The sequence below is a fragment of the Salvelinus fontinalis genome, chromosome 2 (genome assembly GCF_029448725.1).
Source record: "Salvelinus fontinalis isolate EN_2023a chromosome 2, ASM2944872v1, whole genome shotgun sequence".
Taxonomy (NCBI): Eukaryota; Metazoa; Chordata; class Actinopteri; order Salmoniformes; family Salmonidae; genus Salvelinus; species Salvelinus fontinalis.
The window spans coordinates 74,277,684-74,304,674 of NC_074666.1; the positions used below are offsets into that span (position 1 = coordinate 74,277,684).

At 44.1% G+C, this 26,991-nt stretch overlaps 2 protein-coding genes, 1 long non-coding RNA gene and 1 pseudogene across 7 annotated transcripts; 2 read left to right on the forward strand and 2 right to left on the reverse strand.

The window, feature by feature from the left end:
* Window positions 1-340: 340 nt before the first annotated feature.
* LOC129825561 (butyrophilin subfamily 1 member A1-like) lies at window positions 341-4,647 on the forward strand. 3 transcript variants are annotated; one of them, XM_055885746.1, is made up of 7 exons: window positions 341-534; window positions 1,968-2,063; window positions 2,743-2,841; window positions 2,962-3,063; window positions 3,172-3,447; window positions 3,566-3,644; window positions 3,750-4,647. In XM_055885746.1, exons 2-7 carry the CDS (start codon window positions 2,004-2,006, stop codon window positions 4,334-4,336), a joined length of 1,203 nt encoding a protein of 400 aa, XP_055741721.1. In that variant the 5' UTR covers window positions 341-534; window positions 1,968-2,003; the 3' UTR covers window positions 4,337-4,647. The 3 variants fall into 3 exon arrangements, with proteins under 3 accessions (XP_055741721.1, XP_055741729.1, XP_055741739.1); XM_055885754.1 differs by having other exon boundaries at window positions 1,983-2,063; XM_055885764.1 differs by having other exon boundaries at window positions 343-534; window positions 3,175-3,447.
* Window positions 4,648-4,806: 159 nt separating this feature from the next.
* Window positions 4,807-5,833, reverse strand: LOC129825576 (nucleoplasmin-like; annotated as a pseudogene).
* A 4,500-nt stretch (window positions 5,834-10,333) lies between these two features.
* LOC129825585 (ATP-dependent DNA helicase Q5-like) lies at window positions 10,334-26,924 on the forward strand. Of its 3 annotated transcripts, none has more exons than XM_055885796.1 (18): window positions 10,334-10,746; window positions 11,042-11,130; window positions 11,284-11,805; window positions 12,684-12,780; window positions 12,940-13,214; window positions 13,380-13,462; window positions 21,449-21,670; window positions 21,956-22,058; window positions 22,591-22,627; window positions 22,736-22,794; window positions 23,415-23,488; window positions 23,605-23,698; window positions 23,820-23,996; window positions 24,232-24,899; window positions 25,014-25,059; window positions 25,507-25,731; window positions 25,839-25,911; window positions 25,989-26,924. In XM_055885796.1, exons 1-18 carry the CDS (start codon window positions 10,653-10,655, stop codon window positions 26,168-26,170), a joined length of 3,120 nt encoding a protein of 1,039 aa, XP_055741771.1. In that variant the 5' UTR covers window positions 10,334-10,652; the 3' UTR covers window positions 26,171-26,924. The 3 variants fall into 3 exon arrangements, with proteins under 3 accessions (XP_055741771.1, XP_055741780.1, XP_055741762.1); XM_055885787.1 differs by having other exon boundaries at window positions 10,335-10,746; window positions 11,009-11,130; XM_055885805.1 differs by lacking the exon at window positions 25,839-25,911 and having other exon boundaries at window positions 11,009-11,130; window positions 25,989-26,077.
* On the reverse strand, window positions 13,976-18,035 carry LOC129825634 (uncharacterized). Its single transcript, XR_008754920.1, has 3 exons — window positions 17,375-18,035; window positions 15,564-15,726; window positions 13,976-15,246 (listed from the first exon to the last, which is right to left on the reverse strand). It is a non-coding gene; the product is annotated as an uncharacterized LOC129825634 (long non-coding RNA).
* Window positions 26,925-26,991: the final 67 nt, after the last annotated feature.

Below are 26,991 nucleotides of genomic sequence, written 5' to 3' on the forward strand. Positions count from 1 at the left end.
TGCATTTATTAAAAGTATATATTTGTTTTTATCACGTTTATTATATTACAGACACCTTCATTCTCCTCTACTGATATAAGTAGGACATGGTGACATCCCGCCAACTTTGAGAAAAAAACACTTTATATCAGAGTTGTCTCGAGATGGCTATGCATATTCATGAAATTAGGCTAGTGGCATAGTATCTCTTTCCATTGAATACAGGCGGTTGACGTCAACAAACCTCATCGAATATTCAAAACGGGATTACAATAATGCTATGTATCCACCAATCCAAAGAAAGGATATAGGCGGGAGCTAGACAGCCCGGCGTTCCACTTCGTGGACAACTGATGTACCACAACAATCATGGCGACGCTGTTTGTCTGCCTTCGGATTCAGAAAACGGAGAGAGCCGAACCATCTTCGTTCCTAGGAAAATCTTGTATGTAAACAAGGTCAGTCATACTGCAGCATACAGTCAACTTGTTCTCCAGTAGAATTACTCCTGTGTATAGAAGACACCAATCGGCTTACATTACAACATCGTGACAGGTATGTCTAACTGCATGAGTGTCAAATTTTCCATAAAATATGATACATTAATTTCGATTGCATGAAAATCCACAGACGTCACATAACAGCATGGCATTGTTTAGTGTCGCAAAAATAACTTAACTATCATGCATAGTGCAAAATTCGACATGTTGCAATGTCAACCAAGGATATATAGGATCAAACTCTCTGGCAGTGCCGCAAAGTCACACGACCCTGCTCATTACTTTGTGCGCAGACTGCGTGTGTCTAGACTGGTCTGTAACTGGGTCACTGTCACTCAAACAAAAGATGCAATACACATAGGCCTACTCTGAATACCTGAACAATATTTCCTGTTTTTGTTTTCATGATTTCATTTGCCTACTCACATTTTTGTTGCATTGTATTCCATTTCCTTCCATTGTATTTATTTGCATACTATTACTAAAGGTTGACATGAGTTTACCATGGATTTTATAACAAATGCCACCTGGTTTTGCTCTCCACAATGTGTGCTGATGAATATGCATTTCATTTAGTAATATTATTATTTTGCGCCAGTCATTATTATTTGGTGTATATTGTGCTTGCCATCCTCTATCTGTTTGTGCTTGGCTGTATCAGGACCTTGTTTGGAAGTCCTCCTAGGTAATCTGCTAAGGGCTTCAGTGGCACACTGACCCAACTCACGTGCCACATTTACCCTACTGCTGACAGCAGATTTACTGGCTTAGCCCACAAGGTGTGTGTTTGTGTGTGTCTGTGTTATGGAAAAACAAAGGCCAAACACATTACTGCTGGCAGATGAGACAGCAGCAAAGAGCATGCAGGGCCAGTCACGTTACAGAGGGCCAAGTAACCTCTGCTCTGACTCATCACTGATCCTAACCAAGTTACTGATCAGCTGATGCCCCAGGCTCTAAAAGTGGGTAGGACCCCGTGCTTACCTCACAATGATATGACTTGAATAACATCCACACAATAACTAGGTCAGAGTATCATTAAAGATTCCAAAGGGGAGGCATTCTTCATGTTATGATGACCACAGAGGTGTTGCTGTTATGATTTGATCCAGTATGATTAGCCATGTGTTGCCTGTCCTCCACCCTATGATTAACGATTTAAAGCAATCTTCTTAACAGTGGAGCTGCGTTACTCCTTTGGCCATAATGCCAATGTCTTTTAACTTGACTCGGACAGAATACAGGGCAGTAGGGTGGAACAGCTGACACATTTCTAATGAAAGTAGGGCAGGGGTAGTTTTAGATTTCAAACCATTTGAGTCCCCTTAGAGAATTTAGGTGGTCCTGCTACCACTGAATCAGATCAGTGGTGTGGTTTTAGTTCAGCAGTAGCACCTGTAAATCTGAAATCCTTACACGGGCAGTGTATATTCTGTCAAGTAGAGGTTTCCTGTCTGTCAAGGTACATTTATAATGCTATTTTATCAGTCTTTTTCTTTGTAGAGTCTCAGCACAGTTTCCAAGATGATGCAGTGTTTCCACTTTATAGTCGAGCCGGTCAAGAACATCACAGCCAAGCTTAAGGTACAGTAGGTCAAACTCCTGTCATGCATTACAAATCCTCCAAACAAAAACACCATTTACATGTTTTTTTGTTAAAATCTTTTTTGCTACGGTCAGAGATTTTATCATAAAGGAAAGTGACCTTGAAACGGCTGTGGAGGGGTTGTCATGGTAGCGTCACCAGTCACATGCTTACTCAAGTAGATAGGTTTTAATTGTTTCTGTAGTTTGATTTAATTACCTATTGATTTATATTTAAAACAAATCAAATCAAAGTTGACGTGTGTGTGTGGTATGGAAAACCCCAGGGAAAACAGATTACTGCTGGCAGATGAGACAGCAGCAGTGAGCATGCAGGGTCAAGTAACCTGCACGGACTGTTGATTTGATTTAGTTTCATTTGATTGTCTGAACAAGTATATGAGGGTGTTGTTGGGTAGATAATAGATGCTGTCAGGGGGGTTATGGGAGAGAGGAGATATCTTTCTTTCCTGCTGACAGGAGAAGAGCATGGTGTGCATTTTGATAAGGCCAAGTGGGTCCTTTTCTGGGTTGACCTTATTACTTTCTAAAGCACTAGTAAAACACCAATTTCTGTCCCAAATCTGTTTCCTTTCCTCTTTTCCTAATATTTATATTTCATTGCTACATTCTGTGTGTTCTATGGCTAACTCTTTTCACTCTTTTTTTTGTCTGTCAGGAATCTCGCAAGAGGGCGAAAAATGAGAAGAGAGAGCCACTGGAAGAGAATCAGCTGTTTATAGTGGAGCTGGCTAGAGACCTCAATCGAGTATGCCAGGTACCCTGAAATATATACACACCTTTTGTAAAATCCATTATACCAGTATCCATTGTCAGGTCTAGTTTGGAGGATAAACAAGTCTACTAAATCCCACACTTGTCTATGCCCTCTCTGCAGAGGTCTGAGGTACTGGGGAACATCTGGAAACTAGAGGACATCTGGCCCACTCCTCTTTGCAGGGCCTTCATCCTGGAGTGGGCGTCTCTGCTGGAGAGCAAGGTATGGAGAGCAGGAGCCAATATTCTGTAACAGCTATTAATATATACTGTATAGCTTGCAGGTGACTTTATCCAAACACGTGTTAAATGAGTCTTCACCTGTTGTCAGCAGAAGAGGCCCATGCAGTCGGATGGCTGGCCAGAGAAGAGCGAGTGGAGGGAGCAGGACCTGTTCAGTGAGAATGAGATGGAGAATGCTAAGAGGACCATCATCAACTGGACCAAGGACCTGAGAGCCCAACCTGAGCAAAGTGTGTGGCCTGGGGAGGCTGTGGCTCAAGTTCTGGAGGACCTCCAGGCTGCATGGAGGAGTCGCCACATGCCCAACCTCCTGACAGCCATGGAACTGCTCATGTGGGTCTTACTGACACAGGGCCTGGATAAGGTGTGGGCCTCCTTAAATATCAATTGTCCCCCTTTAAAATAAATTAATGTATATTCATGTTAACAGCGCTGATATTTACCAAAGCCGCTATTCTCCCTCTCCATCGTTGTGCTTGCAGGAAGCCATCCCTCAACAGTGGCTCATATGGAAGCAGAGGACTCAGAAGATAGGTGCTGCCCGCTACATTCCTCACTCAGGTATGTGATGCCTTGGACAGGCATTGACAGAGCCAGATGTAATGTTCACAGAACGTATTGTTAATTTGACTAATATTTGTTAGTAATCTGTTATGTATATTCCAGTATGGGACTGGATCTCTAATGCAGCAGTGGAGATTTCCCTTGACCTGGACACGGCCAACCCTGACCTGCTGATCTCCAACGACGAGAAGAAGATGCGCTGCGGCTTCGAGAGAAAGAATGTGCCAAACTACCACCAGCGCTTCGATGGCTGGTGGTGCGCCACAGGGGTGGAGGGTTTCAACTCTGGCCGCCACTACTGGGAGGTGGAGGTGGGGGAGCGGGACTTTCGGCTGGGTGTGGCCAAGGAGTCAGCCCTGAGGAAGGGCTTCAAGTCCCTGAACACAGACACGGGCTACCTGACCCTGCGCCTGGAGAGGGGCACGGAGCTCAAGGCCCTGACTGTGCCCTTCACTGCCCTGCCTCCTGGTCTCATCCCCCGCAAGGTGGCCGTCTACCTGGACTACGACCAGGGCCAGCTGTCCTTTTACGACGTAGACAGCCGCTCCCACATCTACACCTACAATGAGAGCTTCAACGAGAAGCTGTTCCCTCTGTTCGGCACGACGGAGTTCATTAAGGACTTGGTGATCAAGTCCCCTCGGAGCAAGGCCTATTGCCTCTGTCCCACCCTGTGCCTATGGGGCTGAACTTTCCCTCTTAACACCATCCCTCCACCCTATGGTTACCCTCTCATCACTCCTATAGAGTAATCAGAACCTTCGTTACTGTAAAGAACTAGACCATCATGATATTGGATAGCTATGGGACCACTGATGCTGCTGCTTCTATGTGATTCTTTTTGCCTCTTCCTTACTCGAGTTATGCTATGCACTCACATGCTCTGTATTTTCGTACATTTGAAAGAATACCGTAGTATTATTGTAATCTATTGTGAAATATTAATCCTGCAATAACAATGTACTTTCTGTGATGAATAAATATACAAAACTCAAAGGTTCTACTTTTTGTGCTGTGTTTAAATTGAAGTCCTTCAAATTTGATCATGTTATTGAACACCACTGTGATCTGAAATAAAAACACAATAACTATTTCTTACTGAACTGTACAATGTCATAAGGGATCAAAATAGGTAATCCTGTTAAAAAGCTTAGCAGTTCTAGATTTTTTACTTACCAAGTGGGAGTGTTGATGAGAAGACCTCATCCTTCTCCTCCTCCTCCTCCTCCTCATAGACCACTATGACAGCACAAAAATACCAGGTATCATTTGAATTGAACTTAAAGCCAAATAAAGAACCGAGTCCCAGAATTGACATACAAATAGTTTCTGATTAATATTTATTTTCATGCCATTCTCTCGACAATAACATAATTTTCTCATATCTCAATTACTTACATGTCAAATGCTGTCCAGAAATGAAGAGGGGGCCCTGCCCAGAGCGAAGGTTGAAGATGACAGGTGGCATGAGCTCAAACCCACTGAAACTGACCATAGGTTGGCACATAGGGTGAAGAGTGTCAATGGGCACTGGCTTGCAGTATTCCCCAATTCTGTCCTGTACCTCCACTACACGCATCTCCTTACTAGCCTCTGCACTCAGACACATCTATACACAAGGGGAGCAGAGATTAGGGGTTGGGCTGTCATTGGACTATGTTTAGTTTTGTGTCACAGATTAAGTCAAAGTGATCTCTGCTAATGGGGTGTGTGGAGAGGGCTGGAGATGGACTAAAGACTTGAACAGACTGACCGTTCGAATAAAGAACTGATGCTCCAACAAATCCTCCGCTATTTCAAACACTGCCTTTCTCTGGGTGTCATTCAGCTCACAGCCTAGTCAGAGGAGAGAGGAGACCCTGGGTTTACAATACATCGTTGTGCATCTAGGTCACCAATTTCAAACCATCTCAAAGTGGCATTAACCTCAGTACATACCCCAGAGCACACAGACAGTGTCAGAAACAGAGGGTGAAAGGGAGAGATCCGTGTAGATGGAGTGGAGTTATCCTCCTTTTAACATTCTGCAAGCCTATGCCTCTTCTCTCCCTGCTTTATTGATAAATAAATCTGGGTTTTTGATTGTGCCAGTGTTTTTGGTTAGGGTGTTGATAAAGTGGTCTATGGAGGTCACCAAATTCAACCAGAAATCAAACGTAAACTGAGACTCACCTCACTGATCGAGACAACAAACAAATTCTAGCATTAAAATCTGTCCAGGGGCCTGTTGCACAAAAGTAGAATTAAGACATCCGGGATAAATGACTCAGCTGAGCTCAATGAAGCCAAAACATGTGCGTCCAGGCTTAATTGGTTGCACAAAGACCAAGCCAGGATGAGCAGACACGGATTCATTAAGCCAGGTGAAACCAATCCTGGATAGGTGCGCGCTCACGGCTCACTCAAATAGACCCCGCCACAGATCACAGATTAACTGATTTACCATGGCAACTAGAGCCGCGTACTTTTCCCCGTCGGAAGCACAAATCCTCATGGAGGCATACGAGGAGGTAAAATATATAATTAAGAAGAAAGGCAACACCGCCACAGTGATAAAGCAAAGAGAAAAAGCGTGGCAAAGTATTGCAGACCGCCTGAATGCGTAAGTAGTGCACAATTACACAGTCACCGCTCCGCTGAAACATCACAATTACAATTCAAATATTTAATTCACATCTCCAAAAATGCAGTTGTACTGTAATTATGAAACGGTTAAATTTTTAATTGAAATGCACTGCAGATATGAGTGAAATTGTGTAAAGTAACTCCATCACACTGTATAAAGCTATGATACATTTTTTGATATTTTTACTGAAAACAAGACAAAAATACCAAGTCATTTTTTGCAGTGTGACTCCATTAAATGTGTGTGTGTGTGTGTGTGTAGATTAAACATGAACGGGCCAAAACGGACATGACAGCAGGTCAAAATCAAATACAAGAACATTCTGCAGAATGGTATGGTCCCTGACTAATATTTAACAAAGCACAAGCATATATTGTACCCAGAAGGTGCCTGCTCACACATTGTCTGTACTGTTTTAGCAGTGAAAAAGAATACCCACAGACAAGGCACAGGTGGTGGGTCACCAAAGGCTGACCTTACCCCAGCAGAGGACATGGCCTTGGAGCTAAATAAAGGCAGGCCTGTCTTAGAGGGGATCCCTGGGGGGAAAGAGACGAGCATAGGTTCCTCCCAAGATGCCACCCGCTTCATTCAAGGTATGTCCTTCCATCTCTACATGGGATACAACCACATTCATATTGAATCAATTTGGACTGTCTGACTTTGGTTTACCTATTGCCTTGCAGTGTCTGGCAGCACTGTGTTCCTGTTAGAGCCACCAGCACAAGCACCAGACGATGCTGATCCAGTGAGTACTCCATCAAAGGCATACTGTAGGCCTGGCATGTCTTGTCTACTAGCTTCAATATGAATCCGATTAAATGTGATAGGGTGAAGGCCCCAGTGCAGCAGCAACAGCACATGATGGAGACGATGATGAGGAGGAGACCATCTCTCTGGATTCCAGAAGGCATGAGGTATCATGTTAAGACTGTGAAAGTACTATTTACTCTACAATGGTGAGGAGTCCTCATCAAAATCAAAAAATCTCATTTCTTTTACAGGACCCAGATGCTATACAGTGGGAAAACCAGCCTGGCAACATAGTGCGTATTAATAAAAGGACACCACATCCTGCCAAATTCCAGCTGCGCTAATTGTATTGTGTTCACAGAGCTCACAAGCTATCAGAAAGTTGTATGGCAACCACCTCCGGCGCCAAATAGAACTGGCAGACATAGACATTCAGTACAAGAAGAAAAAGATGGAAAATCTTGCACTGGAGTCCGAAATAAAAAAGAGGACAATTAGGAAACTGGACCTTGAAATAAAAAAACTTGAGAGGGAGGTGAGATATGCCTTCAATGTACACTGTATGCTAACTGTAACACAAATGTATTAATCATTATTTTTCTTTCCTCCCCCAGCTCCAAGAAGATGATACAGCTCAAAATAAAAATTAGGTATATTCTCGTAAAGTCAAGTGAGCCATGACATATGAGCTCTTATTGTGAGCACACAGGACGGTGGCATCTTTCTAAGTTTTTTTTTATTTTCCCAGCAATCAGTACAACCAAGTCATCGTTATAAGGCATCGCCCTCTTTTGCCCACCCCCCCAGCACCAGGTGTGGCCACTAGCCTATATGAAGGCCCAAAATTGTGTGTTCCTTTCTGCTCTGACAATGGCATGCCCATTCGTGCGAGATGTGGTGGATGAAGAAGCACTTGTGCTGAGGAGAGCCTTCAGGCGAGAAAGGGTCTTCAGGGACCGGTTGGACCCACTGGCCTTCCCTGATGACCATCTATATGAAAGATACAGGTTTTCTGCAGATGGCATCAGGTATCTATGCAGACTACTGGGTCCCGTGATTAAGCACCGCACTGCACGGAGCCATGCACTGAGTGTGGAGCAAATGGTTTGTGTGGCCTTGCGCTTTTTTGCTAGTGGAGCCTTCCTGTACTCAGTGGGGGATGCAGAACAGCTGAACAAGGCCACAATTTGCCGCACAATAAGGAGTGTGTGTCTGGCTATCAAAGCATTAGCAGATGTCTTCATCTCCTTCCCTGGCCACAGAAGACTCTGTGACATCAAAGAGGAGTTCTATAGGATTGCAGGTAAGAGGATCTACAAATTACAGGACAACTGTTAACACATAGTAGGATACTCATTACTTTGTGTGACAGGTTTCCCCAATGTCATTGGTGCAGTGGACTGCACACACATAAGGATAAAAGCCCCCTCAGGTGCCCATGAGGCCGATTTTGTGAATAGGAAATCCTTTCACAGCATTAATGTTCAGGTGAACATAACTTTTTGATATTGTCCATTGACGAACACTCTGCATTGCCAGTGATGTGCATTGATTGGTGTAATATTCCTCATCTTATGATTTCAGATGGTCTGCAATGCTGACTGTGTGATCAGCAATGTTGTGGCAAAATGGCCTGGCTCAGTCCATGACTCCAGAATCTTTCGGGCCTCTGAAATCTATCAGTGCCTATCACAAGGTAAGCCACACAACCCCTATTTATAACCATCATGGCTGTGTCAAGAATATCACTGTGTTTATGAGGTAGTAATGATGAGATTTTGTGTTGACAGGTGAATTCTCTGGTGTGTTGCTGGGAGACAGGGGGTATGGCTGCCAGCCTTTTCTCCTGACACCTTTCACAGACCCCCAGGAAGCACAGCAGGCCTACAACCATGCCCATGCCAGGACCAGGGCCAGAGTTGAAATGACCTTTGGCCTCCTGAAGGCACGCTTTCACTGCCTTCACAAATTAAGGGTCAGCCCTGTTAGGGCATGTGATATTACTGTGGCTTGTGCTGTCCTCCACAATGTGGCCTGCCTGAGGAAGGAGAGGGCCCCCAGAGTGCCACCAGCCATGGACTGGGACAATCCGGCAATCTTCCCTGATGACGACAGTGGTCGGCTGCTGAGGGACCAATATGTGTTGAATTATTTTAGTTAGTATGTGTGCTTTCAATTTTGGTTAAATATGTCCTGCGGTGGCAGAGGAATTTGTTTTTTTTTGGGTTCGTTTTTTTACGAATTTGGCCTCTTATGATGTTTGTGCGGTATACTGTGTGTAATACAAGGCTGCAGGGAGGCTACTGCATCCATTCATTTGTCTGTTCAGTTGATGTGTATGGATTTGTCCTGCATTTATTTTAGTGTGCAGACATGCAGGGTGTTATATACAGACCTTTGAATGTGTATGTATCATTTTGTATAATGTGCTTGGATTCTGTGCTTTCCATCTTGTAGAGTCACTGTGACTTCAGTTTCGAAAGGAGCTGATGGTTTACCTGCTTTGTTTTGTCCTTATTCAATAAAGGAACATAATGTTACACATTGTGTTTTTATATTCATATGGAATGTGTATTTGTTTATATGACAGAGTACTAGGGCCACACTGAAGAAAAAGGATAAAGTCATAAATTTATGAGGCTGGTTCTTTCTGCAGAAAAGCTATATATTGTTTTTACAGTTTTGATACTTATGACAATGTGATACTTAATATTCTGGCACATCAGCATGTCTTTGTTTATGAAACCATACTGAAGTACAATTTCACGAAATGCCCCACATCTGTCATTTTAACAACTGTCCTCCTTTAAAACAACTGGTTACAATATTATTACTTGTGTTTTTTTCCCCTCTGTGGCCCTAATATTCTATCATTTTATATATAGCCTTATAGTCTATGGGAAACTGTAAATTATCTAATGATAGCAACATCATCTAAAAATTATTTTTTATCCAAAATCATTGAAATTAATGATCACAAACGTTTAAATAATGACAGTGGGTCTAGTTATATGTCATAACAATGTATAGTGAGCAGTGAAATAACTATTGGTTTCCATTTGTGGTGACTGCTGACTGACATTAGGGATGAGATTAAATAGATCCTGGAATTTAGCCTGGTCTGGAGCAGGCTAGCTCCACAGAATAAATCTCCATGGTAATTTATACCATAACATATCCTCCTGCCCCCTATCCATCTTTAGTGCAACCGGATTACGGATCAATTGAGCCAGGATCACCAAGATATCCTGGCTTAATCCCTTAACCTAGTTTTGTGCAACAGGCCCCTGGCCTGGGTCGTGCTAATCAGGTGCTAATCACAGCGCATTCGACTCTCATTGGCCAGGAAAACAAAGGCGTGTACCCATGGATGATGAATCCAATCAGAGTTGTGTGTGTTTAATGTTTTTTTGCACAAAACATAAACAAGATCTGTTTCGGTCATTTGACATTAAATAAAAATGTATATTTAAAAGAGAACCGTAGATAAAATATGTTTAAAGAGATTCACTGGTAAAAAATATGGCTTCCTTTATTATGTGCCGACTGGCATGATGTCATCGATCGATACGCGACGACGAGAGAATGAAGTTTGTTGTCAAATTGGACGTTTTTCTGGATAAGAGATGACTTCCATTAAAAAGGCGTTAAAAAACAATTTTGGGTTCGATAAGTTCCGATCCCAGAAGCAGGAGGACGTTGTTAAAGCAGTTGTTAAAGGTGAGGACCATAATAGACATGTTGGACTTACAATAACTTAACTTACCTATGAACGGCTCTTCTAGTTTTAGCCCGCGGTTGGCTAAGATTAGCTATCTAACTAGCTAGGTAGCTAATTAGCCAATTCTTCAACCAGTTCATTGACCGTTACCTACTACTAGCTAGCATGATCAGTTATTGTCATTAAACATATCTGAGTAATGCCATTGCCCAAATCGGACTGTCGATGGAATATTGTAAATTACTGCCCTGTTGTGTGCAGGTGACAGGGATGTTTTTGTGTGCATGCCCACAGGGGCAGGGAAGTCCCTCTGCTACCAGCTTCCTGCGGTGTTGGCTAAGGGTATTACCTTGGTCATATCCCCTCTTATCGCTCTCATCCAGGTCAGTCTCTTCTTTAGTATTTTCTTCTGTTGTGTAATTTGTCCTGATTACACGATTGATTCTGATATAGACTGAGCTATCCTTAACTGCATAGCTAGCTGTGTATTTAGGTTTCTTCAATTATGATCCATTTCTCTGTATCCACCATAACAGGACCAAGTGGACCACCTAAGGGACCTGAACATTCCTGCATGCTCCATCAACTCCAAGCTCCCTGCAGGGGAGCGCCGTCTGATCCTGGCTGATCTGGAGAGTGAGAGCCCCAGGTTGAAGCTGCTTTACATCACCCCAGAGATGGTGGCCTCCCCTGCCTTCCAGTCCTGCCTTACAGGCCTGCTCTCCCGGAGCCTCCTCTCCTACTTGGCTGTGGACGAGGCTCACTGTGTCTCCCAGTGGGGGCATGACTTCAGACCAGACTACCTCAAACTGGGCAGTCTGCGTGCCCGTCTGCCCGGGGTACCCTGCGTGGCGCTGACGGCCACGGCACCCCAGAAGGTGCAGGAGGACATAGCAAAGTCCCTGAGGCTGCGATCACCGCTGTCCTTTGCCACACCTGTGTTTCGCAGTAACCTGCATTATGAGGTGGTGTACAGGGAGCTACTGGAGGACCCTTACAAGCACCTGCATGCCTTCATCAGGGAGACCCTGACACTGGGGGAAGGCCCCAAAGGACAGGTTGGTGGACTAGATTCCCCTCTGACTCTCTCTTATATGCAGTATCTCTTCCTACTGTACCCTATATCTAATGGATGGTGTAATCAGTTAGGGCTGGGCGATATGGCCTAAAAATCATAAGTCAATTTTTTTTATTATGGGCGATTCACAATATATATCTAGATTTAAAGGTCAAATACACCGCATTTCAAACAGTCTGCAATAATCTAATGAATTCAGGGCTTGTGATATTATACCTAGGGTAAATATAAGCTTTCCACAACCATAAAACCCACTAATAATGTAATTATTTGATCAAAATAGTTTAACCTGCTTTTTTGCAATATTCACTGATCTGGCTGAAAATGCCTGTTTTGCAACAAACTGAACATAAATTTAGCAGAATCAGTGTTCATTGATTCTCTGGTTTTAGTAGTGTCTGCTCTGCATGCAATTTGAGGAGTTGAAAGCTTAAAGGTTAACTTCTCCTCTATTACAGTAAAATCATGGATGGTGTAATCAGGGTAATGTGTTTCGGTGACCCTATGACCGATTCTGTTGGAACAAACCTTAAATGCAAATAGCGAGTTGAAACCACTTATCAGAGAGGAAGTGATCTGTCATCTCTGTGTGTGTGTGTGTGTGTGTGTGTGTGTGTGTGTGTGTGTGTGTGTGTGTGTGTGGAGAGAGAATGGGAAGGTGCATAGAGGGAGCAAAGGAGACAAGACCAAAAATACATGAGAAAAAGCAGACATAAATGGTCATAAAATACAAAAAGTGATTGTTGCGATACAGGCATTTGGAAAACTGCACGAAAACATGAATTCAATATGTCATCCAGCCTTGTAATCAGTGCATGGTACTTAGCTTGGGATATTTATCTGTATGTCTTTTTTCAGGGTTGTGGAATTGTGTACTGTCGGACCAGAGAAGGCTGTGAGACGGTGGCTTACCAACTGACTAAGCTGGGAGTCCTGGCCAAGCCTTACCATGCAGGTGAGACATTCCTCAAGGGCTTACAAACATTGTGGGGTAGGATAGTAAATGTTAAAGTTTAATAAAGACAAGAATCAAGCAGATTATTTTATTGATGGAGAGATGAGACATAACAAAGTGGGTGGCATAACTCTTGACCTTTAACTCCTGCTTGTGTAGGGTTGAAGGCAGGAGATCGCACAGAGGCTCAGACTGATTGGATGCAGGGTAAGGTGCTTGTCATTGTGGCCACGATCAGCTTTGGCATGGGGGTGGACAAATCTAATGTCAGGTTTGTGGCCCACTGGAACCTTGCCAAGTCACTTGCCAGTTACTACCAGGAATCTGGGCGTGCGGGGCGAGACGGGCTGCCCTCTTCCTGCAGGATGTACTACTCCCCCAAGGACAGGGAGCAGTTGAACTTCCTCATCCGCAAGGAGGTGGCCTGCAAACAGGTTACGTCTAACTACACTGTCACCCTGCCTCACAGGCTTGTTATTAGCATAGCAATATGATGGTGCTGTAAATGCATGGGGATTGCAATTGGTGTGTACAGTGTTCAAATCTTTTTATGTTTGTTTATTTAACTTTGAGCGAATGATTGTGTGACTTCTCTGCAGGCAAAGCGTGGCTCTGAGAAAGATCAGGACAAGGCTTCCATCACAGACTTCGAGGCCATGGTGTCATTCTGTGAGCAAGAGGGGTGAGTGTTATGTAACACAGGGGTTCCCAAACTTTTTCACTCAGACCCCCCCTTCCAGCATTGGGGAACATCTCTCGCTCCCTCTGCGCTCGCGCGCCACGTCTATTTCTGTGGGCACAAGCACTGTTCATGACACACCCCTCTTGTTGGAGGAGAGAAGATTTTGCAGGTTTAAAAGCTTACAATATTTCCTGCAAATCTACACATTTTGTCATGGTGTGGGGAGAAACTTTTGCAGTTTTAAAGCAAATTTTCTTGCAATTCTATATGTTTTGTCATGTGATATTTGAGTGACTCATTACAAAAAAATCAACCGGCTTGTTGATCTGAACATTTCTGACAAGTTATAAATGGCTCTCTAAGGTCTGCAATGACTGAGAAATTGATGATGCACTACATAAATATGACATTGCAACTTGTGCATTCTATTATTTAAATGTTCAAGAGTGTGTGTGTGTGTGTGTGTGGGGGGGGGGGCACAGCAGCAGCAGCCCACAGTTTGGGAACCACTGATATAACTCACCACAATCATCTGCGTTTTTGTTTTATTTCATGCAAGAGAGATACAAAAGCATATTGCACTATTTTAGGCAGGCTAAGAAAATGCTTTTTCAGAAGGACGAGATGCCCTTTTTAACCTATGCAACAACTATACGGATATGACAGCATTACTCTTTTTCTGTTTTTGTGTATAACTGTGAAGCATTTTACAAGGCTTCCTCACTGCCCCAGTTCCATGTTTGTACAGCAGAGGGCAGGCATGGTCCACTGAATCCCCTGAGGAATGAGATAATGGCTTGTTTTTGCTGAACTAATGCTGTGTTCACGTGCTAGTCGGAACTAGGAAACAGACTTTTTCGACTTGCTAACTGGTTGTAGTTATACACATGCCGCGTTCAACCAGTTAGCAAGTCGGACATTTCTGAGTTTCCTAGTTCCATTTAGCACTTGAACAAGGCAATAAAGCAAAGGAAGACCTTTACATAGAAGACATATGGCAACACTCTCACAAGGTGTTTGGCAAAATGCCTCCATTTAAGTGAGTTGTTGATGCGAACTGCAGAGGGCTCTTTCTTAGAGTCTCTGAGCCTGTGGCAGAGGTTGAGTTGACACCCATACAGCCTAGAACTGACAGACATTCATCTCCCCAAGCAATCTCCTGTGCTTCTATTGGGATCTTTTAGCTACATGTCCAGTTTGTATTACTTGATGCCTTTGTGTGTGTGTGTGTGTGTGATTCCATGCTCCTGTGTTCCTTGTGTTGTGTGGATCAGTTGAAGCCGTCCTAGAGGTCTAGTCTTGTCCATCTCTCACGTCAAAGACTGCTTTATTAGCCAGCAGAGCCCAGGGATGCCCCATGGAATGTTGATACTCCTGAAAGCCTGGAAGTCGGGCCTGTTTGGCTGCTTCTCAGGGAGGCTCTGTGTGTGTTTTGTATGGAGGTGTGTTGTTCAAGGGCCGGGCTCCTTTATAGATGGGCTCCACACCCTCCCCATGGGTCCTCCTCATTCCTCCGGGGTTAATAGGCCCATAGAGTGCTTCTCCAGAATGTCTCTCCTGGTGATACAGTGGTGACAAAGGGTTTTCAGTTCACACCACTCTGCATGGGTCCTCATTCTTCTGGGGTTTAGAGGTCCATAGAGTGCCTGTTGATAATGTCTCTCCTCATTATTGGGGGAAGTGGGGATTATCTCAGGTTAGCTGACTATGTGGCCCCTTGGTTCTGGTTCTGTGACAGCAGCAGCACGTCAAACAGGTCATCAGCAGCATGAGCAGGAAGACCACTAGGAAAGAACACACCATTGACAACACCTTTTTATAGTACCTGGCCTACATATTTGAATTATGTCTAGGCTATGTCCAGACAGGATGATTGATTTCACACTATCTAAAGTGATATTAAAGATGTTGGAGTTTCATCCTTTGCAAGACATGTTCTGAAGCACATGGTTAGGTGTATGGAGTATATCTCCACTGAGAGGTGTGTGTATATATATATATATATATATATATATATATATATATATATATATATATATATATATATATATATATATATATATATATATATATATATATATATATATGAAGTGTAGCTTACCGATAAAGAGGACGAGGACAGCGAAGGCCCCCATCTCCAGAGGGCTGGCGGTGGGGAGACCCTGCAGTTTTGCCCAGAGCTTCTGTAGCAGGGTCAGCATCTCCTCCCTGGCATCCATCATGTTACTCACACTGGGTGCAGGTTTTGTGATGTGAACACTTTGCTGAAATAAAGGGATACAAGTGGATGGAAGATGGATGATTGATTATTATTACAATATATTGTTAGAATTATTAGAATCTAGGCATTTGTTTCATTCCTTATTCTTCACCCATAATAGACTGTGAGTCTAGAAGTCAGAGATGCTGTATGTTACTGTCTAACTATGTAGATGACCTGACACCAATGGAATGTTGACAAACCATTGTGTTCATCCTTGAATATAAAGGCTAGCTGCTAGTGCATGTGTTTCTGATGAGTAGGTAGGACAGAGTGAAATCAACTGATTCAAGCTCCTCCTATAAGAAAGAGGAGGATCTAGAAAGTGTGTTATAATCTGGTAATATGTTGGTGTGTAAAGGATTTAGTTTTTCTGGGCCAGTGGGATTGTGTCTGTTCCAGGCTTACTAGAGTAATTATAGGGCTCTCCCAGCAGCATAGCTGTGGACTGACACACCAGAGTTATCACAACAGTCATGAGACCGAGAGGAGGGTCCCACTGGTATAAAGGGAGGACTTCTATCTGTTATTTCAAGGGCAGACATCGATGTTTGCCTTGTTGTGTGTTAAAATATATTCTAGGTTTCTGTCAATTCTTTATGTACATATGAGTAGGCCATATGTTGCTGTTGCTATGGGAAAGTATGTTCCCTATAAACTGTAAATTGGGTGTGACAATTGATGCCAAGACAGGATCTTGCTCATATGAATTATCTCATGATCATCCCTCCACAGTTCTCCTCCTCATCACATTCTCTTTATCTTCTTCTCTCTAGCTATGCAGTTACACCAGTGTTGCTTCTCTCCCAACCCTGATCACACTGTAGGCTACTTGATTACATTACATGTCTGTTCTCTTCATCACAACACTAGATTGACTTGGATTGGGATAGACTTGAATGTATTGATTCTATTAAAGGGGAAGTCTTTAGAAAAATAGAATAGTGCTTCAATTCATTTGACAGTAAAATGCTTTATTGACTATAGGTGTGGCATGTAAAACAGATACCAGACTGTTGGCTCAGTCTCTTTGTCCTGCTGTCTGTGTCCCTTTAAAGAGTTTCTGTTCCTGTTGTGTTGCTGGACCAGACCGAGTCCATCGTGGCGGAATGTGTTCTGTCCGATGTATTTTGTATGAATTTCGCTGACAATAGTTTTTACTTTAGTTCTGTTTCCCACAGCTGCTCTGTCTCTCTCTCCCAGGTAGACTCCCACCAGCTGGTGGAGTGATAGATCCCAGTCAGACTGGGCTTTCACCAGTCTCAGGTTGCATGGCTAGGCTGGGGGGTATGGGAGCAAGTCTTCCCACAGTAGTAAAGTCTAGCTAAATATTCAGCTGTTAGAAATGTCATTATGGTAATGACAAACAGGAAGAGAGCTCTCCTTCTAGAGCTGTTCCAACTCTGGTCCACACTGTGTTCACATGTAAATAGCCTCCCTATTAATACACAGCTGGAATACACTGATGACCGCTAAATTACTCTCTTCACATTCTTTTGGTTAGGCTATAAAGTATGCTAACACTGTTATTCTGGCCTGTATTTGCTGTATGGGTAGTTTGCAGATATGCAACAGAGTAAATAAAGGTGCTAAACTGTGCTTGTCGAACAAAGCAAATCAGTTAGTGATGTAACACAAGAACCAACACCTACCTGAGTGAGTGTGGAGAGTGAGTTCCCTGTGTGTTGCTGGGTGAGCTGGAGCCAGCAGTGAGACAGAGGTGGTGACCTCACCTCCTCAACCCAGCGGTCTTTTCAGGATTAGGGTTAGCAGAGATAAGTCCTCAAGTAGCGATTAGCATCGAAGCCAAGAGATGACCAAAACCCCATCCGCTGTCCTCTGTACAGTCTGTTCTGGGTTTCAGAAAGGAAACAAATCGGGCTCGAAGTGAACTTTCTCCAGCTGTCATTGGTTTGCTTTCCACTGTCTCTCGCTCCACTCTTACTCTCTCCTTTTATTCTTGCTTCTCTCCCAGTTAGTAGTAGCTGTTGTCATCTCTTGGTGCCAGTGGAAAAGGCAGCGGTTGTGCAATAGCAACACTGTTTATCTCCACTTTCAAAGGACTCCTGCTGTGTTTTTGTGCTCTCTGCCTGTTATATTAATGCTAGTTCATCATGTATATTTGCTAGTTCATCATCACCTCCTTCTGCTGTGGGTCGGTATCTTCTTCCTTCACTCCTCCTCTGGAAAGACTCTGTTGCTTCAGAAGCTCTCTCTCTGTCTTTGTCTCTCGCTCTCTGTCTCTCTCTCTCTCTCTCTCTCTCTCTCTCTCTCTCTCTCTCTCTCTCTCTTACTCTCCCCTCCTCCCTTGGTGAGACTGCCTCTTTCCCCCCTCTTTGGAAACTGTGGAGACTGGGTTTCCATCCGAGGTAGTCTTGCTTTGTGTGTTATGTGTTATGGAGGTGGCTTGATTAGTATTCCTCCAAGAGACACTAGCCTGTATGAATGTGTGTACGACTGAGTGGATCTCTGTGTGTATACATGACATAATACTGTGTATTGAGTGAAAGAGCAAGCTGTTATACAAAGAAGCGGAACAGCCATACTCTAAAGAGTGAATAGACATTCAGATGTTTAAATCTATTTAAAAGTAATTTAGAACAGTAACATCCTCACCAACCACCACCCATGGCCAATCTCACTCACCTACAAGTCTCCTAAATGTTGGTTTGCTATTCAGACTAGACTCTAGGGAAGCAGTTATTTTATAGAACCTCGTCTTTGTTTCACATTATTCACACAGGAGTCATTCCACACCCACAACCCCTTTTTCTCCTCATCAATCAAGTTTGTCAGAATAGAAGGGAGTGGTGTGTCTGAGTGAGCAGAAACCACATCCAGTTCACAGACTTATCGTTAAACTGGTGTTTTACTGGAGAATACACTTCACACTCCTGCAGAGTCACTGCATCTGATTTCAATAACTGTTTGACCCATTTTGATTTGAATGAATCTTTCCATACATATTTGCCCATGGTAGAAGTGGTCAGAAAGTGTCTTTTTTTTGTTGTTGACCAAAACATTCTTGCTCAAAGTTACCCATTGCTCAAAGTGGACCCGTTTTGCGTCCCCCACAATTCCATGAGACATCCATGTCTTCATCACTGGAAAAGATAAACAGTTGAGTTTTAAATAATTTAAAAGCTTACAAAAAGGGTTGTCAAAATATTAGATTATTTCTTCCCGAAACATGTTTTACCTTTGATGTCAATCATTATGGTGGGGCATGCCAAAGAAGTCACCTTGAGCACCTATATCGCCTAAATGTTTTGGCATTCAGGTTTCAAAAAGCAGTGGTCTAAAGTACTTAAGTAGTACTTTAAAGTATTTTTACTTAAGTCGTTTTTTTTTGGTATCTGTACTTTACTTTACTATTTTATATTTTTGACAACTTTTACTTTTACTTCACTACATTCCTAAAGAAAATTATGTACTTTTTAATCTTTACATTTTCCCTGATACCCAAAAGTACTCCTTACATTTTGACTGCTTAGCAGGACAGGTCAGGAAAATTGGCCAATTCACGCACTAATCAAGAAAACATCCCTGGTCATCCCTATTGCCTCTTATCTGGTGGACTCACGAAACACAAATGCTTAGTTTGTAAATTATGTCTGAGTGTTGGAGCATGTCCCTGGCTATCCGTAAATGTAAAAAAAAAAAAAGATAATTGTGCCATCTGGTTTTCTTAATATAAGGAATTTAAAATTATTTTTACTTTGATATTTAAGTGTATTTTAGCAATTGCATTTCCTTTTGATACTTAAGTACACTGCTCAAAAAAATAAAGGGAACACTTAAACAACACAATGTAACTCCAAGTCAATCACACTTCTGTGAAATCAAACTGTCCACTTAGGAAGCAACACTGATTGACAATAAATTTCACATGCTGTTGTGCAAATGGAATAGACAACAGGTGGAAATTATAGGCAATTAGCAAGACACCCCCAAAAAAGGAGTGATTCTGCAGGTGGTGACCACAGACCACTTCTCAGTTCCTATGCTTCCTGGCTGATGTTTTGGTCACTTTTGAATGCTGGCGGTGCTCTCACTCTAGTGGTAGCATGAGACGGAGTCTACAACCCACATAAGTGGCTCAGGTAGTGCAGTTCATCCAGGATGGCACATCAATGCGAGCTGTGGCAAAAAGGTTTGCTGTGTCTGTCAGCGTAGTGTCCAGAGCATGGAGGCGTTACCAGGAGACAGGCCAGTACATCAGGAGACGTGGAGGAGGCCGTAGGAGGGCAACAACCCAGCAGCAGGACCGCTACCTCCGCCTTTGTGCAAGGAGGTGCACTGCCAGCGCCCTGCAAAATGACCTCCAGCAGGCCACAAATGTGCATGTGTCAGCATATGGTCTCACAAGGGGTCTGAGGATCTCATCTCGGTACCTAATGGCAGTCAGGCTACCTCTGGCGAGCACATGGAGGGCTGTGCGGCCCCACAAAGAAATGCCACCCCACACCATGACTGACCCATCGCCAAACCGGTCATACTGGAGGATGTTGCAGGCAGCAGAACATTCTCCACGGCGTCTCCAGACTCTGTCACGTCTGTCACATGTGCTCATGTGCTCAGTGTGAACCTGCTTTCATCTGTGAAGAGCACAGGGCGCCAGTGGCGAATTTGCCAATCTTGGTGTTCTCTGGCAAATGCCAAACGTCCTGCACGGTGTTGGGCTGTAAGCACAACCCCCACCTGTGGACGTCGGGCCCTCATACCACCCTCATGGAGTCTGTTTCTGACCGTTTGAGCAGACACATGCACATTTGTGGCCTGCTGGAGGTCATTTTGCAGGGCGCTGGCAGTGCACCTCCTTGCACAAAGGCGGAGGTAGCGGTCCTGCTGCTGGGTTGTTGCCCTCCTACGGCCTCCTCCACGTCTCCTGATGTACTGGCCTGTCTCCTGGTAGCGCCTCCATGCTTTGGACACTACGCTGACAGACACAGCAAACCTTTTTGCCACAGCTCGCATTGATGTGCCATCCTGGATGAACTGCACTACCTGAGCCACTTGTGTGGGTTGTAGACTCCGTTTCATGCTACCACTAGAGTGAGAGCACCGCCAGCATTCAAAAGTGACCAAAACATCAGCCAGGAAGCATAGGAACTGAGAAGTGGTCTGTGATCACCACCTGCAGAATCACTCCTTTTTTGGGGGTGTCTTGCTAATTGCCTATAATTTCCACCTTTTGTCTATTCCATTTGCACAACAGCATGTGAAATTTATTGTCAATCAGTGTTGCTTCCTAAGTGGACAGTTTGATTTCACAGAAGTGTGATTGACTTGGAGTTACATTGTGTTTTTTAAGTGTTCCCTTTAATTTTTTGAGCAGTGTATATTTAAAACCAAATACTTTCAAGTAGTAGTACTCAAAATACTCAAGTAGTATTTTACTGGGTGACTTTCACTAATAAATGGTAGTTATTGGTAGCTATTAATCAATGACGATCCTCTTTTGTCATTTCTCCATGACACAATCATTGTATAATTCCTCCTATCAGCAGCATTAGCTACTTTTCTGATATCATACTGTGTCATATGCACTTTTCTGTATTCTGAGTCTTAATGAGGAATGCACAATATCTTGGCTCTGAGCATTTTGAGACGCTGTGGGCTCTACTGAGCTACTCTGTAAATGCAAGGCCTCCTAGGGGTTTGACGTCTAGCATGTCTGTGCAATATGTTTTCTCTCTCACATCTGTATTTCTGGGCTCTCTCAGCTGCCGCCATGCCACCATCTCCAAGTTCTTTGGGGACCAGAAGCCGGACTGTGCGGGAGCCTGTGACTACTGTCGTGACCCCAAGGCTGTGCGGGCCCAGCTGGAGAAGGGGGCTACTTTGTGCACCAAGACTGGAGCAGCTCGGAGCACACAGCCCAGGGGCCCGTTTGGGTTTGACCGTGACCTATACGCCGGGGGGAGGAAGGGCTACGGCTTTGAGAGGTCAGAAATGCAACGGTCTAGTAGCCTGGAGGCCAGTCTAAGTCTGTTGGTTAAAGTAGAAACAGACTGGCATCCAGGCTAACATTTGTTGTAGTTTTTAGTTGCTAACAGGGCAAGATGGGGGGGGTCTTTCCTTCTGACTTGCTATTCATGTTTTGGTTGCACTATTTGGTTGGGTTAGAATTATTTTAAAATGTATTGTTGATTTTAAAATGTGCTTTCTAGCTGTCACTCATAGACATTACAGTAGGAATGCTGAGGTCTGTGGTGATGTCATCTCCTCAGGCATGATGAGGAGGGCTGGGAGAGCGGAGGTGATGATGATGGCTCCGAACATCGGAGGAAAGAGTTTGGAGATCTCTTCAAGAAACAAATTAAGCTGCGCAAGGTGAAACCTCACATTCATGTACTGTGTACATGCTGTACATGGACAGCCCTGCTGTCATACTGTTATACACAACATCTGACTCATAAGCATTCCATTGCTTCAGTAAACAAACCTTCATACACTGTAGCAGCTCCCTCTCTCGCCACATCTGTGTTCCAGCTGTGGCCAGCCAGTCAGCCAGGCAAGGAGGCTATGGGGCTAGGGGCCCCTGTAAGGCACCATGTGGTAAATCTCTCCCATATGTGGAGTCAAATCAGCACAACAGGGCTATTCAAATCCATACTATTAATCCTGACAAACAAAAGATGTGTTGAGTTGAGCCATTATTTTGAGACTGTTGGTTTGAGATGCTGCCAGCAACAGCATGGGGCTTGGAACACTGAAACACTAGCAACTAGGTGAGAGAGGCAGCAGTCTAGTGCTGGAGTGAGGAATTTGAGGGGCCCTCTGTAGGTTCTCTGCTCTAACTGACAATCGAAGTGTGAGGGGAGTGTCTTATTTCCCTTTGTTTTCTTTTCTCTCTTTCCTCTAGGTGTCTGAGGGACACACAGATTCATTTATCCCCCCAGGTGGGTTCTCTATTGTTGTAATATCAGTGTAGACAAGCAAAGTGACTGACTAATAATACTGTTATGTGACTGAATGGGTTTGGATATTGTGTTCAACTGTGTCTGCAGATGATAACTGCCCACTCAGGGAGGCCAGCAGCCAGAAAATCCCCAGGCTCACTGTCAAGGTACAGCTCTAGTATGGAAACGTCTCACACACGCGCATGCTCACATGCATGCTCACGTACGTGCAAAGCAATATGCACATTCACATGTTTTTGATGTTTAATGCACATGTCCTTTTGTATTCAGCGTCTCCACCATCATGAGCTCGTTAGAAACTTTATTCATCCATAATTAAATTCTGCTTTAAATCCTTTACCCAACAAGATGCTGGCTTATCCAGGGTTCCACTCTCAATATGTGATCAAATGCACAGAGCACTGAACATCTATGTTTGGAGATTGAGGGAACAGAGAGGGGATTGTACTACCACTGTGTGGTTCATACATGTATTACAAGAATACCCATTTTCAAAGAAAATAGTTAGCCCCATTTGTATTTTTTTTTTTAGCAATGTCTGACTGATTGTATGTCATGATTTAAAAAAGTTTAAATAAATGTATGTATAGTGTTGATTTTATTCTGGAGCTGCTACTGACCAGTTCTCCCTTGTAAAGACATGCTTTAAATCTCAGTGACACTTTCCCTTTAAATAGAGGATGAAATCAAATGAATACTTCTTCACTTGCCTTTAAAAAAAATAGTTTTGACAAGAGTGTGTGCCAAATGTGTGCATCAATTCTAGGCCCGGGAGCACTGTGTGGCCCTGTTACAGGAGGCTCTGAACAACCACCAGGTGGCAGCAGCAGACACACACAGGTACCAGTCACTACTAACCACATGCACCTAAAATGCCAAGTCACTGATACCACTGGGACAGCTGAAGTGACACTTGGATTTCTTTCTTTGCCTTTTCCCCCCCGCCCCTCACCCAGCTCTGACACACTCTCCTTGGCAGTGGATATTGAACATGAGGTCTTCAAGATCACAAAGTCTTCCAACCTGTACAAAGCAGCTGTCCTGAAGAGAGTAAGTAGCTCCTGACTACTGTCTAGTTTATTGTACAACTCTAAAGTCACTTTATGTATCGAGTCCTATGGAAGCTATTCTTATTAAGTTATTCTTTCACTCAACTAACTTATCTCTAAAGGTATCAGAGATGAAGAAGGGAGGGGCTGCCTCTGCAGGAGGAGGAAGAGGAGAAGGGACCAGCGGCTCTGGGGAATCCACAGAGATAAAGACTGAATCCAAAGATGAAGCAGCCTCCTCCTCTTCCTCCTTGACTGAGGAGCAGCAGGGCTTCACGCCCGCCTCACAGATCTACTCAGTAATGCCCAACACCACAGCACACAGAGGACTTTGCTTTTACTTTGCTTTAGAAAATACTGTAGGCTCCTTTTATAAGCAGCAGTAGTGACTAAATATGTATCTATTGGCTAATGCATTGAGATTGTCTCAGCCCATTTAGTAACAGGATGCAGTCAGTGTTATTGTGAGTCAGCCTCATACTGGGTTCTATTAGTAACTAAGCATCCTTCCTTCTGTCTCCTTCTCTCCACCAGCTAAAGCGGAAGAGAATAGGAGCAGGTCTGAGGGGCTCCTCCAACCCCTTCCAGACTGCCAGTGAGCTGCTGAGGGCCTCTAACTGTGAGGGCTCCACTACAGGTCCAGGGGCCAACAGGGGGACGGGGAGCGGGGGCCCTGACTGCCTGGCTGGGTCTGGAGAGTCAGCCGGTGAGGAGGAGAGGGGGAAGAGGAAGGAGACAAAGACTGGAGATGCAGCACCAACCATCAGCTCCTCCATCAGAGCTAAAGCCAGTGCAGTCTCTGCCTTCCTGAACAGTCCCACCAAGACAGGAGGCAAGGCCCTGAGCAAGAAGCAGAAGCTAGCAGAGGCTGCTAAGAACTCCCGCAACATTACCCAGTACTTTGGGAAGAAACCGATTGAAAAGAGTCAAGAGGTGGAGATAAGAACCAATGATGTGTCGTCTCAGGCCTTTTCAATACCACCCCAGTCACTCCCCACTCAGGAAATCACACCTGCTACTGTCTCCATGGATACCATCCCTATGGACACTAGTCCCATGGAAATCGTCCCCATGGAAACCATCCCCATGGAAACCATCCCCATTGAAACTATCCTTATGGACACTATCCCCACAGAAACCAACAACTTGGATAATGATGATGAGGAGGTTAAAGAGGAAGCTAAACTGGACTCTATCACAGTGTAAGATGTCCCTCGGAAGTTGATTGGTCTTTGACTGGTTTATTGATTATTGATTGATTTATGTAAATTTCATGAATACTGTATATTTATTCAACTCCTTTGTCTTCTTCACAGGCAAAATGCACATGAAAACAAGGCTAAATCGTTGCTAAAACTAAGGGTATGGAGATCAATATTATATTGCCACAACAGTCTTATTGTGTTGTTCATGTTTTTTAACAGTAATTACATTTACATTTTAGTCATTTAGCAGATGCTCTTATCCAGAGCGACTTACAGTAGAGTGCATACATATTATTATTATTTTTTTTTACTTACATACTGAGACAAGGATATCCCTACCGGCCAAACCCTCCCTAACCCGGACGACGCTATGCCAATTGTGCGTCGCCCCACGGACCTCCCGGTTGCGGCCGGCTGCGACAGAGCCTGGGCGCGAACCCAGCCCAGCCTGGGCGCGAACCCAGAGACTCTGGTGGCGCAGCTAGCACTGCGATGCAGTGCCCTAGACCACTGCGCCACCCGGGAGGCCACAATGTAATGATGTAATGTAATGATGACATCATTGTTAACATCTACTACCACATGTTCTTTGTGTGTGTGTCAGCTATGTGAGGACAGTGAAGAGAGGGAGGCCCTCCCCCCAGCCAAGTGCAGCTGCCCCCTACAGGACAGCAGGAAGAAGGTGACCTTTAACCCAAACATCCAGGAGACTGTACTGGAGCCAGGGAGCCCAAGCAAAGCCCCCAAGCCTGTGTCTTTGAAGGAGGTGGCTGACATCGTGGTGCGCTGTCTAGACCCCTTCTATACGCAGGGCAAGTTTGCCACCAAGGTGAGGGAGAGCGGGAAGGGGCATAAGCTGTGATGAAGATATTTAGTTCTTCATTTGTCACCTTTTCAAATTGTAGTATTCCAAATGTGAAATCTTCCTTGTTATAGGAGCTATTCAAGTCATTTGCCCGCTACTTGTCTCATCTACTAGCAGAGGGGAGGAGTAGGGGAAGAGGTCGAGGTGAGGAAGACAAACATTGTGTGTGCACACTAGCACAAGCTGCCTTTTCTAATAATGAACTATATTTGTGTCCACAGTGAAAATGCAGGCCAAGAATCTGATAAAGAAGTTCTTCAGCGGTGTGAAGCGCTGTGAGAGTGAAGCAGACTGGAAGCACCTGAAGGGACCACACAGCACTGAGACCTCTGAACACAGAGGGATGGGAGGAGGCGGGACTATGAACAGAAAGGTGGAGGAGGATAACAACCTGGGGGTCTGATCCCTTCATCCACCCTCGCTCTCCAACTGATTCCCTCCCTCACATCTCTCCCAGGCCAAGATACTGAGCCGTTACAGAGATGATATGCTGCTATGCTGTGTCAACTCCAGGCTCGTGCTGTCGTGGCGTAGAGAGCCGCTGTAATGGCGGCCATTAAACATGTACTGTATACAGCACGTCTGCTGGTGCTGCTATGGAACAATTAGTCATCCCTGCTCAATGCCGAACAGAGGTGGCTCTTTGTTTGATGTTAGCACCATGTGACTAGGACATGGATGCTATGGTTTTACCAGGCCAAACCCTGCTGCTACCTGGTCTGTCATTCTGCCTGACTAAAGAGGACACCCAGATGGATGTGTAACAGCCACACTCTATCCTTGATTGATTTTAGAGCTGTAATTTAATATAGTTTTTGTTAGTTTGTTTATTAGTTGTTTTCATGAGATTCTCAATGAGAACTTTTGTTTATGCTGAGGAATCCCCCAAAATATTAGTTTTTTCTCTTGTCCATATGGTACAAAGTTATCTTGTCTAAAAAGATCAGAGCTGGCCACATCTGCCTGTGCAGGTTGGTGACTGGGTGGGTGCCTTTTCAAACAGTCAGTCATTTCAAACATGATGGAATCCAAAGAGCACTTGATGCACCAATGGGGGAAAAGCTCTCAGCCATCACAGAAATGTATCCACAAAACCCAGCCATCACACGCTATTGCTCCATGCGAGACCTGTTTACAATAAAATCTCTAACACTGAATGTCTAGTGGCTGGTACTAAGTGGCTCATGGGCTATAAACAATTAGATTAAGTGGAGAGACTGTTTT